General features: G+C 37.3%; 1 protein-coding gene across 2 annotated transcripts in view; it reads left to right on the top strand.

The window, feature by feature from the left end:
* The first annotated feature begins 562 nt into the window (after window positions 1-562).
* The window catches only part of CEP135 (centrosomal protein 135), a 56,571-nt gene continuing 39,280 nt past the window's right edge, over window positions 563-17,853 (top strand). The window contains exons 1-9 of one of the 2 annotated variants that reach the window (XM_087827299.1): window positions 563-772; window positions 1,642-1,738; window positions 3,782-3,939; window positions 5,607-5,797; window positions 6,471-6,638; window positions 8,821-8,962; window positions 11,138-11,222; window positions 14,516-14,644; window positions 15,900-16,115. In XM_087827299.1, coding sequence (XP_087683425.1) covers window positions 3,827-3,939; window positions 5,607-5,797; window positions 6,471-6,638; window positions 8,821-8,962; window positions 11,138-11,222; window positions 14,516-14,644; window positions 15,900-16,115 — 1,044 coding nt within the window. In that variant the 5' untranslated portion in view covers window positions 563-772; window positions 1,642-1,738; window positions 3,782-3,826. Of the gene's footprint in view, window positions 773-1,631; window positions 1,739-3,781; window positions 3,940-5,606; window positions 5,798-6,470; window positions 6,639-8,820; window positions 8,963-11,137; window positions 11,223-14,515; window positions 14,645-15,899; window positions 16,116-17,853 lie in introns of those variants that run through there. The other variant, XM_016207439.2, reaches the window with a different exon arrangement.

Raw genomic sequence — 17,853 nt, 5'->3', positions numbered from 1 at the left:
GGCCACCCACCACCCTGAACTGGGTTAGAAAATAATTATTTTTATCAATCTTTTTGAAATATATGTATAGGTCACACTTATTTCAATGTTTAATATTATAAGTGTTTTGGGTCTTTCTTTAGAAGTTTGACGATGTTTCTTGCAACCAGAAACATGTCGTAGGAACTTAACTCTTGTGCATACCAACGAGCCGAGGGTGAGCTGGTTTTGTTAGACGTGCTTCTGCTTAAAGTCACAGCTGCCGAGGACTTGCTGAGCGAGGAGCCGCGCAGGCAGCAGCCGTCCTGGGCGCCGTCGGGGACGCCTCCGACGCGGACCTTCACGCTGGAGCTCAGCGAGCAGGCGCCCGCCTTGCGCGCGAGCGTGACGGCGGACCCCCCGCGGGAGCCCGGCCGGGGCAGCGGTTAACCCGGAGCCGGACGCCCAGCGCCCGCCTGCAGGAGGCGCCACCCCGGCATCCGCGGAGGTCCCGCGTCGGCTGGCCGCCTGGGGGCGCTGTGGCCTCGCGCCGCCCTGCCCATCCGTTTCCGGGCACCGGGGCCCAGCGCCGCCGTCGCGCCGGGCGCGCCTCCACAGCGCGCCGCTTCGCCCTCCGCTCCCGTTACCGGGGCAACGGCGGCGCCCCCTGCGCGCCGGCTGGGACGGTCTCTCCGCGCCATTTTCAAACTGCCCTCGCGCCCGAGCCAGTGTTTGGGGCGGAAGGAGCCAACGAGGAAGGCGGGCTCGAGGGCGATGCGACCGCCGACGGAGGGAGCGGCGGCCGGAGCTGCGGGTGAGGGCGGCCGCGGGGGCTGCAGGGCCCGGCGGGGCGGTGGCGGCGCCCTCGCTTCCCGGGCGGTCCCCGCGGGCAGGGCCCGGGCGCTGCCGGGAGGGAGGCCGCGCGGCCGCGGGAGGAAGTGGGTCCGGGCGGGGCGGGGCGTGGAGAGTCCCCGCAGGCTCCGCTGCCGACATCCCTTCGCTTTAACCCGGGCTGCCGGCTCGCCGCCGGCGCGCTCGCCGCGGGCGCCCTGCTGCCCGTGCGACCCGCCAGCGTCTGACGGACGGGTTGATTTAAAAGTTAAATGCCCTCTTGGTTTAGAACCGTCCGAGCTCTTTGTAAACACAGACATGCCCAGAGCTTAGGGCGAGAGGCTCGTGTTGAAGTTTGCCCCGCACCCCTCTACCCTCTCCACCTCCAGCGCTGCTGGTCTGAGGTCGGGGACCCGAGGCCGCCTCACTTAAGGTTGCGTTTGGTTTGAGGTAGACCCTGTGCGCGCGGGAGCACGCGCGCACACACGCACGCACGCACACACGCACACACGAGACTTCAGTAAAATACGATGCACTGGCTTTCAGACGTCAGCCCCCAGAGCGAAGCAGGTGGACTGTCCTCAACTCATGCCGGGGACCTCCAGACCTAAGGCTTTGTGTGGCTTTGCTAGAAACGTCCAGTACAGCCCAGTGTTGGACATTGGGGCTGGGGCGGGGGCTGGAGACAGTAGCCCCGTGGATGAGGAAAGTTAAATACGCGTGTTTTTGTTTTGTGGTTTGGGGTCTCCCCCCCCTTGGGAGGAGTTTAATCTTTTTCATTTGTTATGTATTTTCTTATTTTCATTCATTTCTTTTCTCTCCTTCCCTCTCTCTCCTTTTCTCCCTCTCCAGGATGTGAGGAAGTATTATTTCTGGGTAACCAAAGTTGGTACCAGACAAGGAGAGGAACCTTTGAGTGGTGAAGCCCTGCTAATTCTTGGTTTGACAGGTGTGTGTATATCTGAAGTCTCCAGGAGTTTCTAAAACACCCTGCATCAGTCAGGCCCCTCTAGAAAGTCCAAAGCAGGGGTTGGGAATGTCCCTCCCTCGGAATAATTTGATCTGGCCCTGCCAAGGCAACTGAAGGCAGGACTGGAAATTCAACAATTACAGGAGCTTTTTTCATAGCTAATTTTTAAGTTGATGATTTTGTATGGCCTGCGAATGATATTATAGATATCCAAATGGCCCTTGGCAGCAAAAAGGTTCCCCACCCGTGGTCTAAAGGGACACCACTCCGAAGAAAAGGTTAGGGAGAGTGGAAAAAGAAAGATTTGTAGAACGGAGTAATCAAGGAGAGGTACAAGTGATTTGTTCAGTTGAAGTGGCATGGTACAGAAACCAGAGTGCTGGACCAGGACTTGAGACCTGACTGCTCACCTGCTTTGTGGACCTGTGGTTTGGGAAAGTTAGTCTCTTGGGGGCAGCCTTTCCTCATCTCTGAATAGGGAGCGCTCTTTGGGCTCCTCTGCCTGACCCAGTAGTTGTGAGGTTTCACATTTATAAATTGTGAAGAACAGTAGAGCTGTAAAACAAAGTTTTTATTTGGCTCAGAGTACTAGGACTCTATTTTCCTGGCAAAGGTTAGAAAAGAACAGTTTCTAAAGAAGTGATCTTTGGATAACTACATTTTAGGGCAGATTGATAGAGAATAACTGGTATTTTAAAAGGCAAGAATAAAAATGTGTATAGAGGTACTTACGTGTTTGTGTGTTTTTTATAATTGAAGTAAAATTTACCTGGTAAAACACATAGACCTTAATTGTACTTAGTTGAAAAGCTTTTACAAATGTATACACTTGTGTAACCACTACCCCAATCAGTATAATATTTTCTTCACCCCAGAAAGTTCCCTCTTAACCCTTCCAGTCAATCTCTACCCACCCACACAGGCCCCAGATGACTGCTATTCTAATTTCTGTTCACACAGTTTAATTTTGCCTGTTCTTGAACTTTATATAAATGGAATCATACAATATACGTGGATGGCTTCTATTGCTCAGATAATGTTATTCAAATTCATCTGTGTGGTTGACATGTATCTGTAGTTCCTTCCCTTTTATTTCTGAGTAGTATTACATTGAATAAATATATCACAATTTCTTTATCCTGCTGTTGATGAATATATAGTTTGTTTTCAGTTTGGGGCTATTATGAATAAAACTGCTATGAGTATTCTTGTGGAGTCTCTTTGTAGATGTTTATTTTCATTTCTTCAAATTCCTAGGGATAGAATTACAGAGTTATAGAGTAGAAGTATGTTTAACTTTATAAGAAATTGCCAGATATTTTCCACAGTGATTTTACAGTGTAAGGATTCCAGTTGCTCCAAATCCTTGACAGCCTTTGGTATTATACTTTTAATTGTAGCCATTCTAGTATGGGTGAGATTGTATCTTATGGTGGTTTGAATTTATATTTCTTCCATAATGGTATTAAGCACCTTTTTACATGATTATTCCCATTCAGATATCTTTTGCAAGGTGCATGTTCAACTGTAGCCCGTTCTCTTATTAGGTTATTCGTCTTTATTAAGAGTTGAATTGTAAGAGTTCTTTGTATATTACTTATACAGATTATTTTTAGATATTATGAATATTTTCTCCCACTTGTTTGTGTTTTTGTTTTAATGGAATATTTTGATGAGCAGACATTTTTAATTTAAAGTCCAATTTTTCAAGTGTTTCTTTCATGTTGAGTGCTTGTTAAAGATTCTCTTCCTACCTCAGGCTCAGGAGAATATTTTTCTTTGTTTTCTTCTGGAAGCTTTATTGTTTTTCACTTTTACATATAGGTTTATGAACAGATACTCATTTTAATGCAGCAACAAGAATCTCATAAACATCCTATTTAAATCAATCTAAATATTCGAGAAGTCTGCCTACCTAAAGAAAAAAAATAATTGCTTCCTATTAAAAGAATATTTCCTTCTTATCATGAAACAATAATAATAGCTATAGTAATAGAATGATGTTTCACTCTTTTCTTTTAGGACATTAATTTTTGGATGTGAATAAGACTAGTTTTGGAAGACAAGATGACTACAGCTGCAGAAAGAAAGTATATTAATATTAGAAAAAGATTGGATCAGTTGGGATACCGCCAGACTCTGACAGTGGAGTGTTTACCTTTGGTAGAAAAACTTTTCAGGTAAAGATGAAAATACAGTTCTAAACCTGTATGATCCTTAATCCCATTTATCTGGTTTGATTGAACTTCATGCTTCAGTGAAGAAATGGGTACATTTTTGAAAAGCCCTTAAATCATCCAAAGCGTATCAATTCATCTCAGATCCTACTTCCCCATCATCAATTCAGGGTCTCCACACACCATACCATCTAGAGTAAACATTTCTGAGGGTTTTCCCTGTGAATAGAATTACAGGTTTTTTATGTGGTTTTCTGATATAATTGGGAGTTCTATGTCTGCCTCACTCACTGGTCTTTAATTACTGTTGTATTAATAATGGTTCTCTAATATGTGGTTAGTCATTTCTTAAGCTGTTACATGTCACCTCAACTGAAAGATCCTTTGTGATTTTCTTTTCCACATGAGCTCTAGGACTGGTTTGAGACTGGAGCAGGGAAATTGCTTAGGGAGCTATTGCAACAGGACAGTGATTTTCAGTGGGTGTGCCATGGCAGGTTCACTGGTGCGCTGCAAGAAGTTTTAGAACATGCAATACCTGACTATTTAGTCAAGGATGCTGCCCTATTTTCCCTTAGATTGTCAAATAAAAAAATGACAGCCAACACAACAGTAGCCATCTGGTGTGAATGAATCAAAATTATACCTATTTTTTTGGTCAGAATAATATATATTTTTGTGTGTCACAGAATTTTAGTAATTGTTTTATGTGTGCCGTGAGATGAAAAAGGTTGAAAATTGCTGCAGTAGTACTATAAGAGATGATAATGGAAAAGAGAGAATGAATGAAAAATATTTTGTGGTCTTCAATATGGCCTTCAAAACTCTTCCTCATCTAGTCCCTACAGCTTCATCTCCCATGTATTGAACCACTTGAAGCTCCCTAACATATGTACATTCTCACCCGTGGTCTCTCCATATGCTGTTCTACCTGCTGGTCAACTCCTTCTTCCCTCTCCCTCTTCCCTTGCCCTTGCGCTTGGTTAGCTGTACGGTCTGTTGACTCCATCATGTCTGTTACATGCCACCTTAACTACTTATCATCATTGGAAACTTCCATTTGATCTCTCTTTAGAATTCAAACTCCATGAGACTAGAGACTGATTTTATCACTACCTAGGAAAGGCCGAACACATAGTTGGCACTGAAGTATTTGTTGAGTTTATCACATAGTATTATAATTTCTTGACAAACTGTCTGTAGAATATAAGCTCCAATGACAGTGGGTTCTTTATTGTGTTCCTAGCTCAGTAAGTATTGGAGTAAATATTCCACTGGTCTGTGTTCTTTAAGGTAAGGAACTGATTTTGATTTATTGTGTACCTGGCACTTAGCATATAGCAAGCACTCAATAAATTATTTGCTGAAAGAACAGATAAGTTTCACAGATTCTTACAGGATCAGGTGACTAATTGGCCATGGAGGAATGAGTGAGAGGGGAGATTCAAAGATGATTCTAACTATGTGTATATAACTTATAACTTTTAATCAATCTTGTTTTGAGAAATTTTAAAATGTTTCCTGGTTCCTTGAAAGACTCCTAGTGTTTGTTTTTAGATTTGAGTTCTCTTGGATTTAACATATTTACGCCTTTTATAATTATATTTTTAGTTATTAGAAAGTTAATGGGATGTTTTCTTGTATTTACATTTTCCGTTCTTTAATTCTAGTGACCTAGTTCATACTACAGAAAGTCTTCGGAAATCAAAATTATCTGCTGTGAAAGCTGAAAAAGAAAGTGCCAATTTTGATTTTCTTTTGGAACCTTATAAACTTGAAAATGCAAAATTGAGCAGGGAAAATAATGAATTATACCTGGAATTAATGAAACTGAAAGAACAATCAGCCCAACACATTAAAGGTAAAATTTTGTGATTTTTTGTTTTGTTTACATGCCATATTTTTGTTCCCTTTCATTTTATATGTAGGAAAGGCTAATCTAATTTTAAAACTATTGATTAGAAAATGTGGTAGTCTTGCTAACAGCTCTTGAAATTGTGTAGGGTTTGTTGAAGAGTTACTGAGAAGTAAAATAAATTTTCATTCCATATTTGTATTTGTCTGCACTATATCTGGATTAAATTTTTAGATTTACAATTGCTATAGAAAAGATTAAATGCTGGAACTGAGGGAATGTTCTTGAAACAACTCTTGTTTTTCCTATACTGAAAAAAGAGGATTAAAGTAGGTACAATGAAATGATTTCAGAAGTACTGGGCAAAGGGTAATTACATGGCTAAAAGCCATGTCCAAAACCTGGCATGAATTCATAATTTCTTAGCTTAATACCCAATTTACTGGATCAAAAGCCATGGTTTATATTAGCCCCATACAACAGAAGAAAAATACAATTCCCTTTTGTGCTTAATGACTTATTTGCAGTTTGTTAATAGTGGTAGAAAAGGTAGTAGCCTTTCAGACAAAGCATGTGTAAGAATTAGGTAGAGCCTTTCAAATTGGTGACTTTGTATTTTGTGAAGTGAAAGAACTTCATAGATTTCTTGATCTGTAAAATAGTCTTTGAATCTTTTAAGAGTTGAAAACTACATTGAAGCAGTGTACGCGTGAAACAGCTGATCTGAAATTTCTAAATAACCAATATGTTCATAAACTCAAACTTTTGGAGAAAGAGAGCAAAGCTAAGAATGAAAAAATTCAACAACTCCAAGAAAAGAATTTGCATGCTGTCGTACAAACTCCAGGTACATCTGTTCCTTCTCCAAACAAATTGTATACATCTAATCTTTTAAAGATATTTAAACTTTTAACTGAAATAGGACTGGATTTTCATGCTTAGACTTTAGTATTTGTAAAGGTATATTTGGATAGTCGCATAAACTTTTTGATTTATTTCTGAATATACAGGTAGTATTTCCTACATGTGCTTAGAAAAACTTATATAATAATAATTTCTTAGATGTAAGAAGTCTAACTTCAATACCCAGAGTTTTATTTCCTTAATCACTGTTTTAAATTCTCTCGCCTATTATTATTATTATTATTTTAGTTATAAAAGTAATCCATACTCAAAGAATTTGGAAAAGATATAGGTTTTTAGTTTATTTTACTATTTTCAGTTTTATGCTCAGTAGTTCTCGAGCAACAGAAAAGATGATGGGGCATATCCAAGTTGATGGTTGTCTAGGCATAAGGTTGGTGGAAGAATGTCCAGTACTAGTGACAAGGTCATTGAGAGGTCTGAACCATGGGATCAAGGTTATAGAAGTAAATGAGACATAGAAAAATGCAGGATTATGAGACTAGGTAGAGACTGAGAGATTAAAGAGCACAGTGTGGACCAATAGTAATTTGGTCAGATGAAGATTATGATCAGAAGGGAGTTGAAGATCTAGAAGCTAGCATAGTTCTAAGTAGGGACACAGTCCAAGCACAATCATGTTGTTGTGTGCTTGAAGCTGAGTGGAAAGGAAACTCAAGAGAATTGACAAATTAGGAACTGAAAGGCCAGGGTGGGGAAGAATCAGTGGAGCTCAAGATGGCAGGAAATGAGATGGGGAGGAGGACTGTGAGCCGGTGGCAGGGAAGATGGGGAAAAGTGGGAAAGATCTCAGAAGTAACTAGGAGATTGAGGAAAAAAAGATAATCTGGTTTTCTGAGAAAAGAATGGGACAGATTCAAGAGAGATTCAGGGGGTGTGATCTCTCCAATTTAGTAACTGAATGTGGTAGACTTGGAATGTAAGGGGGATTCTCAGATTTCTGTTTTAAATGACTCAGTGGTACTATTTCTCATGCTAGAGAATGTGGGAGGTGGAGCAGAAATCCACTTTTGGATATGTTGAGGGTGTTACATGGAATAGTCACATTGAGATTTCTAGCACACAGTGGGGTATGTAGATCTGTTCTTAGAAGTGTGGTCCCAGATGGAGATTTAAGTTGGGAGTCATTGGAGTATCTTGGGAATTGAAGCTATGGCTGCGGTAAGAATTATCTAGTGAGATTATGTGGTTGGGAAGAGAGGAGAACCAAAGACAGACCCTAGGGAAATTTGTGTGTAAGGGACTGATGGAAAAAGAAGGTCATGGAAGAAACTGAGGAGCAACTAAGGAAGAAAATCAGTAGATAAGGGAAGAAAATGGTTTGTCTTGTTTAGGTGTATAACTGCAGGCAGGTCATTTAAATACTTTTGACTCAGTTGCTTCCTCCTCAAAATGAGAGATAAGAGTATACCAAATTTGTTAGGATTCTAAGGAAGACAAAGTTATGGGTTACGTATTTCTTCTTAAGGATCAGTGAGTTAATTTTTAAGTACATGTCTAATCTTGGCTAGATGCTGGCAAAGGTAAATTAACCATGTGGTTTGCACTAAGATGGGATATATTTATTCATAAAAAGAAATGGCTCCTGCTATTTTTAAAGATAATAAAACATTCCTACTAATTCAGGTTATAGCATGATTTTATATTATAGCTGGCATTCCATTACATACTAATTTTAGAACTTAAAATTTCAGTTATCTGCTCTTCTGGCATTGTTTAATAAGCATGTGTTCTCAGTGCCTTAAACTTGTCAGTTTTCTGTTGGTGGTAACTTCTTGAGCTCACAATAATAAACTCCACAAAGCACACTCAAGTTTTAATCTTGCCAATATCTGGTCCCCACCTAGTGGAGGGACAGATTAAGTATGGGCACACATGCCAAGCATGCAGATAATAAAACTAGTTTCATAACCATATTTGTTAAGGTTTTCAGGAATGCATCATTTAAAGATCAGAATGGGTATTTATGGGGGAGAAAATATTTTATCCATATATAATAGGAGGTGTAGACATACTTTTTAACAAAAAGGTTAACCTACTGAGTATTTAATTCTAAGTCAGTGGTTTGTTTCTTTTTAATTGAAATACACCTTTGCTTTCTTTAGGCGGCAAGAAAAGAAGTATTGCTTTCAGGCGCCAGCGAATGCAAATTGATGAGCCAGTCCCTCCCTCTGAAGTCACTTGCTATCCAGTTCCTCAGCCAGATGACCCTTACATTGCAGACCTACTGCAAGTGGCTGATAATAGGTACATTAAATAATTTTTTTGTTGACTTTAGTTAATTGATCACTTGATTAACTGTAACTTTCGTGACAGTAGGGCTTTTGTCTCATTAACGGTTTTATCTCCAGTGCCTAGCATGAACTTTGCACAAGCACTCTGAATACTCTGAATGTATTCTGAATATAGAATGTTTTTACTTGTTTTGAAACTTTGATTTCAGATAGATCACAGGCCTGATGTTTCTGTCCATATTTGCTTTAAAACTGTTTAGTGCCATCTAGAACCTGTTTCAGTAGAGTTGCTTTGACATTTGGTTTCATCGTCCAAAGTAAAGTTCTGTTTTACAGGACTCTGTTACTTAAGATTTATGTCAAATGCTGATGGACATGGATAAATTTGTAACTGGCTTTGAAATTCTTGCTTCATGAGTCTTTAGCTCTGTATTTTTGCATTTGCTTAAATTGGAATCAGGTATCAATTTTGTTTCAATTAAAACTTGGTTAAGCTTTCTAGGAAAGGCAGGATATAAGTGTTCTGGGATGTACAAGTCAGTAAGATGGTGTTGCTGCTTTTGAGAAGCTCACAGTCTGATAGTGAAGCTGAGACAAGAGAAATACACAGAATGCCATTAAGAAAATTAGAAGGGGTTCAGAGGAGCAAGAGAGCTCTAGTGACAGCTTCTGTGGTCGTAGCTGGCGAAACATTTTAAAATATGGAGTACACCAATGGAAATAGCGCAGATAACATTTATTTATTTATTTATTTATTTTTTTCTTTTTTATCCTCACCCAAGGATATGTTTATTGATTTTAGAGAGAGAGGAAGAAAGGGAGGGGGAGAGAGAGACAGAGACAGAGGGACATCAATATGAGAGAGAAACATCAGTCCTTTGCCTCCTGTACACACCCAACCAGGGATCCACCTGCAGTCTAGGTATGTGACCTGACTGGGAATTGAACCCTCAACCTAATGGTGTACAGGACGACACTCTAATCAACGGATCTACCTGGCCAGGGCTAGTGCAGATAACTTTTAATTTTGTAGATTAGGCAGAGACTATGGGGCAGTTTTTCCACTTTGTTAATCTCAATATAACAATCTAAAAAAGTAACGGTGGTTGAGGTACTCATTAGGATCTCGTAGCTCAGTTATTCTTTACACAGTGTTATGTACGTGTATTTATGTAGTTACCTGACCTTAACCATGAAATATCTTGTGTTTTTCTGTTACAGTTATAATCTAGGACTTCTTAAACAATGTATTAGTATTATTTAAGGAGGTTTTTTGGCTGCATATATATCATATTCTGTCTTTGTCTTTCTCCTTATCATTTTTCTTTTCTATCAAACCATGGTAGGTGTTATTAGTCTCTTGATTATCTTGGTTGCTTTAATTTGCACATGCATATTGTATTTGCATTCAGTCATTTGTGCATATATATGAGTGCAGTTGCATATGTACTCTTCTAAACCTAGATTAGTAGAAAGTGGTGGTTCAGGTAATAGCGGCGACAAGCAGTGTCCAGCCTCACTCCACCCCATGGAAAATCTTTTTTAAAAGAACTGGCTTCAGGCTTTATCTTTGCAGTATGAACATAGTTGTGTCATTTATATGTTTGAAAAGGTTGGCTGTAGTACAAATATATTTGTGCAATTGTAAAATTCAGGTAATATGGACAAATCTTGTCAATATCAGGTGAATTAACAGGTTCCAGAAAAGAGTAGCTTTTTTTTTTTTGCTGTAATTACTTGGGAAATTGTAGTATATCGAAATATTTTTCTTCTCTCCAGGATTGTAGGATAGTTCATTAGAAAATACAGGATCAGTTAAGATCAGAAAATCTATTTAAGGCCCTTATTTCACTTAATAATGTTGTAAATTTTGGACTGTACCCTCAGTTTCCTGAACCTAAGAATTAGTAGCAGTGTCTCAAAGAGTTTTTTTAAGGATCAAAATGTAATAGTAGGTTTTTGATTGCATAATGTACCTGAGTTTCAAATTATTTACCACTCAGTTTTTTATTCATTCTTATAAAATTAACCTTAAAAGATGGTATACTCCATTTATACTTGGCATAACACTGCATAATTCACTGAGAAAAAGAAAGTAGAGAGTTTATAAAAGAATGTGTCTAGTTTCATTTCTTATTTTGTATTTCTTAACAAAAACATATTGGCATTAGTTATGAATGTGTTTCAGAATTCAAGAACTTCAACAGGAAGTCCATCAGTTACAAGAAAAATTAGCAATAATGGAAAGTGGACTGAGAGATTATAACAAGCAGGTAGGATTTTTATTTATTTGCATAGTAGGGATTGAGATGGGTATACTTTGATTGTAAATTGAATTGTGTTGTATTTGATATTACTGATACCAAATTTTTATACAGCTTTTATATTTTTCATCAATTTGTTAATAGAGTTAATAGCCGGAATGGCTTAGATTGCTTTAGAGCAATTCTAGTCCATTTCACTTCATTATGCATTTAGGTGAATAGTAGTTTTTCCTTTTGTTTTGTTATTTTGTTTTTCTTTTAGGTGAATCATCTACTTGCCCAAATACAATTTTATGACCATATTACTGTTTTCATTCAGCTCAGGAGGTATTTTTTTAAAGTATGCTCTGCTTTTTAATGGTCTTTTAATTTGTTTTTTCACTCTAAATGAATAGATTTTGTCATTTTGAACATAGGTCTCTTTGAAAGTTACTCTTCTATTGCCATATTTTTTGGTGTTTTTCTCTATAAGTAATAGTATCTCATAAAACAGTTTTCTGAAGAATGTGGGGGAATTAATAGTTACAGAGTTAGATCACAACCATACAACTTTTGTTCTTTCATACTTTCTGTTGGTGTTTTGACTAAAATCTAATTTAGGTAATTGCAGGCTTTCTTTGTTAATATGCTTACTGAAGTTTAAATTGGGTAACACATTTTTATTTTCTGCATTTTTTTGGAGTGATGTGATCTGCACATGCAAATATGGATTTAACTTGTGTTGGTATAACTCTTACATTCATAAAGTACTTTGAAGATTATTTGGATAAAAATGGAGTTAAAAGAAAAGGAATTATAGTAATAGCAGCTAAAAAACTTACTTTATGGAGAGATGTTGAAAATATCAAATATGTACATGAGTTGAATATTGTATTTTTCAACCTATAATCACATTTTCACTACGTATCTTTCAAAGTACTTTCTGAACATTAACCCACCAGTCTTCACCATCTCTGTGAGGTGGCTGAGGTATTTGGAGAAATTAGCCTGGCCATTCTGATGGAAACCATCAGTTTATTGTGGTTATCGATCTTAGCTTGCCTATCTTTTTCTTTGGCTTGAGTACTGTTTTTCTCAGCATATATTCTAAATTTTACTGTTCTCTCAAACTCTTTCCCCAACCTGTAAGACCCTCCTCAGTATATCGCCTTGTTTCCCCTTCCTCTATCTACCTTTAAAACTAGCAGTATTCACAGTCAGGCTCTCAAGACTTAATGTGTAGGATAATGTTCTTCCAGTTTAAGGTTTAGTCTTTCTGCTTGTTTTTGGTCCCATTTCCTCTCTTTTCCCTAAGACCTTGATTTAATTGATTATTCTTTCTTTACCAAACACTTATATGGCCACTTTATAATTATTAATTCTTTTAATCTTCATAATAGTCACATGAGAAGGTGCTGTGATAGTCATCACTACCATCCCTTAAAAAAACCTCTTAACGACCTCGCCACTTTGCTAGTGCCTCCTTCCTCTCGCGAGCTTCTCGGGAGCACCTTGCTCTCCTGTCTCCGCTTCTTCGCCTCCTGCTCACTCTGAACCTGTTGCAGTCTGGCTTTGGTCCTCCACTACATAAATTGTCTGGTTAATGACACCTGTGACATTAATTGCTAGATCCAAAAGGATACTTGTAGTCTTATTTTCTTGACCTACTCTGTATTATTTGACATTGAAACTCTTGACTCCGTTTTGTTTTGATTTTCTCTTTCATAACCTCTTGTACTTTTTCCTTAGTTTTTGTCCTCTGCCCATTCCCTGAAATACCACTGTTTTCCAGGATTCTGTCTTTGACCCCCTTCTCCTGTCCCTGTATGTTTTCTCAGGTGGTCTCATCTTGATTTAAAATATTGCCTGTATGTTGATGACTCCCCCAAACCTAGGCTTGAACTTCTCTCCTGAGCTCCAGACCCATGTACCCAGCTTAACACTAGGCATTTCCAGTTGGAAAAAGATTCTTCATACTCATATGGCTGGTACTGAACTTGTTATCTTCTGCCTCAAATCTCTTTCCTCCTGTGTTCCCTGCTTTGGTTGGTAGCATCACCATCTGCCCAAGCCAACATTCGGTAGTCTTTCTAGATCACTTTCTCTCCCCTTCATATACTGTTCACCAGGTTCTGTCAGTTCTCCTTCCTGACCGCTCCTTAAACTTACTTGTTCTGCTTTACCCTATCCCACTGTTTTACTTTAGGCCTTAATCATCTCTTATCCATTCCTACAGTAGGTTTCCCATCCTCTGGTTTTATTCTTATTAAATTCATCCTTTAGTTCAGAGTAATCTTTCTCCTGGCTAAGTATTCAGTGTTTATCATAATTAATTCCTGCCTGATTCTTCAGACTCATCTCCACCCATTGGTTTCCTTGCATATTACAGTCCAGTCGTATCGAGCCATTTCTACTCCCTCCATCATACCATGTTGTTTTATGCTTCTATGTCACCGCCTGGGACATACATCCTTCCTCTTCACAGCATCACTTACTACCTTTTTGAGCATATTTAATAAGATCTGCACTGATTTCCACAGGTAATACACATATCATGAAGAGTAAATCACTTTATTCCCTTAACTACTTTGGTGCCATATTCTACCATTAAACAACATGTTTCACAGCAACTACTGGTTCACTTTGCTAGTGTTCCTTGTAAAGCTGTGTTCCTGAAAGTCAGGGACCATGTTTTATTTATCTTTGTATACCTAGAATTGTGCTCAATAATTGGTGAATTGAATGCTTGGTATTTGTTTTCAATTTTTTTAAAAAACCAAAGCTTGAAAGTGTGTGGGTTTTTCCAAATTCTTGCATGTGAGTGAGTGTGAATTCATGATTGATAGTGATCTTTTTGATTATACATTTGTTTTCTAAGTGATAGGTAATTAAATTCACACGAGCTTTCTGTCCTTTTTAATATTGAGTTTCAGAAGCAGTTTATTTTTCTTTATGTTTTATATTTGTTTATTCTTCATTTGTTCTGCTAGGCACTGAAGTAGATCAGACTGTTTCAATACTGCCTAATCTTAGAGTAGACAAAACACCCAAAAACTAAATTAGGAAGAATCTATTCAATAGAAATACTTAGGAAAGCTATGTTGACCATTCTTATGTTGACATTTTCTGTGTTTTTTATTTTTGCTTTACATATATGTATTTCATATCTCATAAAAGTGAGGGTACATATATGAATGTTAATTTCTTGTATACATTGTTCAACATAAGAAAAATGGAAGTACAGCCAAATAAATGTTTATTCAGAATTAATTATTTTGGTTCAAAACTAGACTTTAAAAAATGATATGCCTGTATGTCTTCAGATTGAACTAAGAGAAAGAGAGATAGAACGACTGTCCATTGCATTGGACGGTGGCCGCTCCTCTGATATCCTCTCCCTGGAGACTAAAAATAAAACCAACGAAAAGATTATTGCTCATTTAAATATTCAGGTAATGAATTTCATAATTATTTTACTGAATGTATAAACTCCTAACTGTTTGTAATGGTCCATGGGTTTGTAAAAGTGACAGGATTGTTCACTGAAGTGTTATTTACAGGGGGAAAAATTTGATAGAGCCACAGTATTCAGACATGGGGGCAGCTATTGAAAAATCGTGTTTGGAAAGAATATTTAATGAGGCAGGAATATATACACCATAACGTTAAATATTTAAAAGAAAAGAATAAACTGTAGATACAATGTGATCTTTAATTTGCTTTTTAAAAATGTATATATGAACTCAGAAAACACTGGAAGAAAATAAACCAAAATATACTAACAGTTTATCTTTGTGTGATGGCATATTCTTTCTTCTTTATGATATTCTTTATTTTCAAAAATTTTATGACTATATATCTTTTATAAGATAAAAAGAGGATTTAAAAAAATAAATACAAAAATTAAACTTGTAGCTTTTAACTACCTAAGTCATGGATTCCTTGCCATGCATTTGGCCTGAAAGTAAAAGAACAGTCCATAGAACATGACACTGACCTTTAGAAATTTAGACATATCAGTGCTGCCTGGGATGAACCAAAATAGAGTAAGGCACCAATATCAGCAGTAGCTCTAGAGTAATACTGTCCAATACAAATATTTTATGAGCCATGTATGTAACTTAAAATTTTCTAGTAGCTGGATTGAAAAGTAAAAAGAAACAGGTGAAATTGATTTTAATAATATATTTATCTCAATGTATCTAAAATATTATTTCAGTCTAATTCATGTTGTAAAATATAATTGAGGTATTTTACATTCTCTTTATTTTTTATGCTGTCTTTGAAATCTTGTGTGTATTTTACATTCATAGCACATCTCAGTTTGGACTAGCCACATTTAAAGTGCTCAGTAGCCACATGTGGACGCTGGTGGCCACTACATTGGAAAGCACAGTCTAGAGTAATATTATCATAATGATATTCTCGTCATAGTTTTAGAACTCAATGTTGGGAAACTGTTCACACAAATTTTGTGCTTGTCCTTTCCTTCCATGCTTGCAAACCTAAAGCCAATGACTGTATATTATTATTAAACCACACATTATCAGTTTTGCAAATCAAAACAATGTAAGTTTGCGAATGTAAAATAGTTGTGGTTTTAATTTTTGGTATTTTAAAAATACAGTATTTTGAAATATCCTGAAAGTTTAGTATTTAGGATAATTTTCCATTTTATATTTATTACAAATTACAAATTCAATTTAGGTTGACTTTCTTCAGCAAGCTAATAAAGACCTGGAGAAGCATATACAAGAGCTTATGGAAACCAAGGAAACAGTGGCTACTGAAGTTGTTAATTTAAGTAACAAAAATGAAAAACTCTGCCAAGAATTAACTGAAATAGACCAGTTAGCACAGCAGTTGGAAAGACATAAAGAAGAAGTGCTTGAGACTGCAGATAAAGAACTTGGGGAAGCAAAGGTATGTCTAGGTTGTGGGAGTCCTCCTTAATTCTCCTAGGACATAGTGAGCTTGAGCCCTTTTTATATCCCATTCAGGTCTTTTGGTTTGTTTGTTTTGTAATTCACATTTTTCTAAAGTGTTGTTTATACCCTCTAAAAGCTTGCCCTTGTTCTAGTTGTTGGTGTGTGTTTCTGAAGCAGACTTGTTACTAAGATAGTTCTCCAGACTGTCCTATTTTCCTTCAAGATTTCCATCTGTCCTTTTATCTCTGCATTGTGAGTGAACTTTAGAAGTTTGTTCATCTTTGTCATGAAGCTAATATTTTTCATCTTTAAGTTTAAATAGATGAAAAGGATGTAATTTCATCTATTGTAAATACTGATCTCTTAAAATAAAACTGTCACATCATTCTTTCAAATGTAGCCAATAGAATCCAAAAGACTCTTTCTTGAAATCCTCACAAAATTTTATCCTACACTTGAATATCTTTTTATGATCACCCTTTCAAATATCTCTGCAATTAAAAAAATACATAAAGTACAATGTTTGTTTTTAAAAAATGTTCTGTAACTATGAGATTCACAGTGTTAACATTTTCCTCTGAATAGTGTTCTCATTACACTTCTTAGTAATCAGTGGATTACAGTGACAGATATATCACAGATTTTGATAAATACTTCTTAAATAAAATACTAAAATCTTATTGAAATGACATCTCTTAATAAGATATAATGGGAGAGAATTGTGTTTTAATTGAAGGTTTTGGCCAGCCCCAACATTTCAGAGTATCTTTTTGTCTGGTGCTTCAAAAGTTTTTAATATCTTGAGACAGTGTGGCATTAGATGTATGCCTTTATTTTGAAAAGTGAGAGATAGGCAGTTGTGAGAGAGAAGGTTGGAAAGTAGAACTCACATGACCTAGACTATAAGCAGGTTCACAGGTAAATAAGATTTAAGAAAGACTATATGTTCAAAATATGAATTAAGATATTCCTTAAAACCTTATGTATATGATAGTTGTACATAGTATTTGGAAGGTCTTCATGTTATCTCAGGAATGGATATAACCTAGTTTGAAGACCACCACTACTGTACATCACTGAATTAAGTTTATACAGTGTCACCTCCACTAACTAGTGGAATAGAAGGACACTTCCTCAACATAATAAAGGCCATATATAAAAAGCCTACAGCTGATATCACAGCCAGTGGTGTAAGACTGAAAGCTTTTCCTCTAAGATCATGAACAAGGCAAGGATGCCCATTGTTACTACTTCTGTTCAACATAGTACTGGAAATTCTAGCCAGAGCACTTAGGCAAGAAAAAGAAAAGTCATTCACCTGGGAAAGAAAGAAGTAACATTATGTTTCCAGATGACATAGTCATAAATGTAGAAAACCCTAAAGACTTCTCTCTCTCTCTCTCTTTCTCTCTCTCTCTCTCTCACACACACACACACACACACACACAACCACAACCAATAAATCCAGCAAAATTGCAGGATACAAAAGGAACACACAAAAATCAGATATGTTTTGATACACTAATAATTAAAATCCAAAAAGGAGATGAAGAATACCATTTAAAATAGCATCAAAAAGAATAAAATACTTAGGAATAAACTTAACCAAGTAAGTGAAAGATATGTACACTAAAAACTATAAAATATTGCTGAAAGAAATTAAAACAGTTGCAGTACAGAGGATTCAGGTTGGTGGTAGCAGGTGGGGAGAAAGCAAATAGGATAGGAAAAAT

The sequence above is a fragment of the Miniopterus natalensis genome, chromosome 1 (genome assembly GCF_054644295.1).
Source record: "Miniopterus natalensis isolate mMinNat1 chromosome 1, mMinNat1.hap1, whole genome shotgun sequence".
NCBI lineage: Eukaryota > Metazoa > Chordata > Mammalia > Chiroptera > Miniopteridae > Miniopterus > Miniopterus natalensis.
Note: the sequence above shows the minus strand (reverse complement) of the source record. Positions and strands in the feature narration are given on the sequence as shown.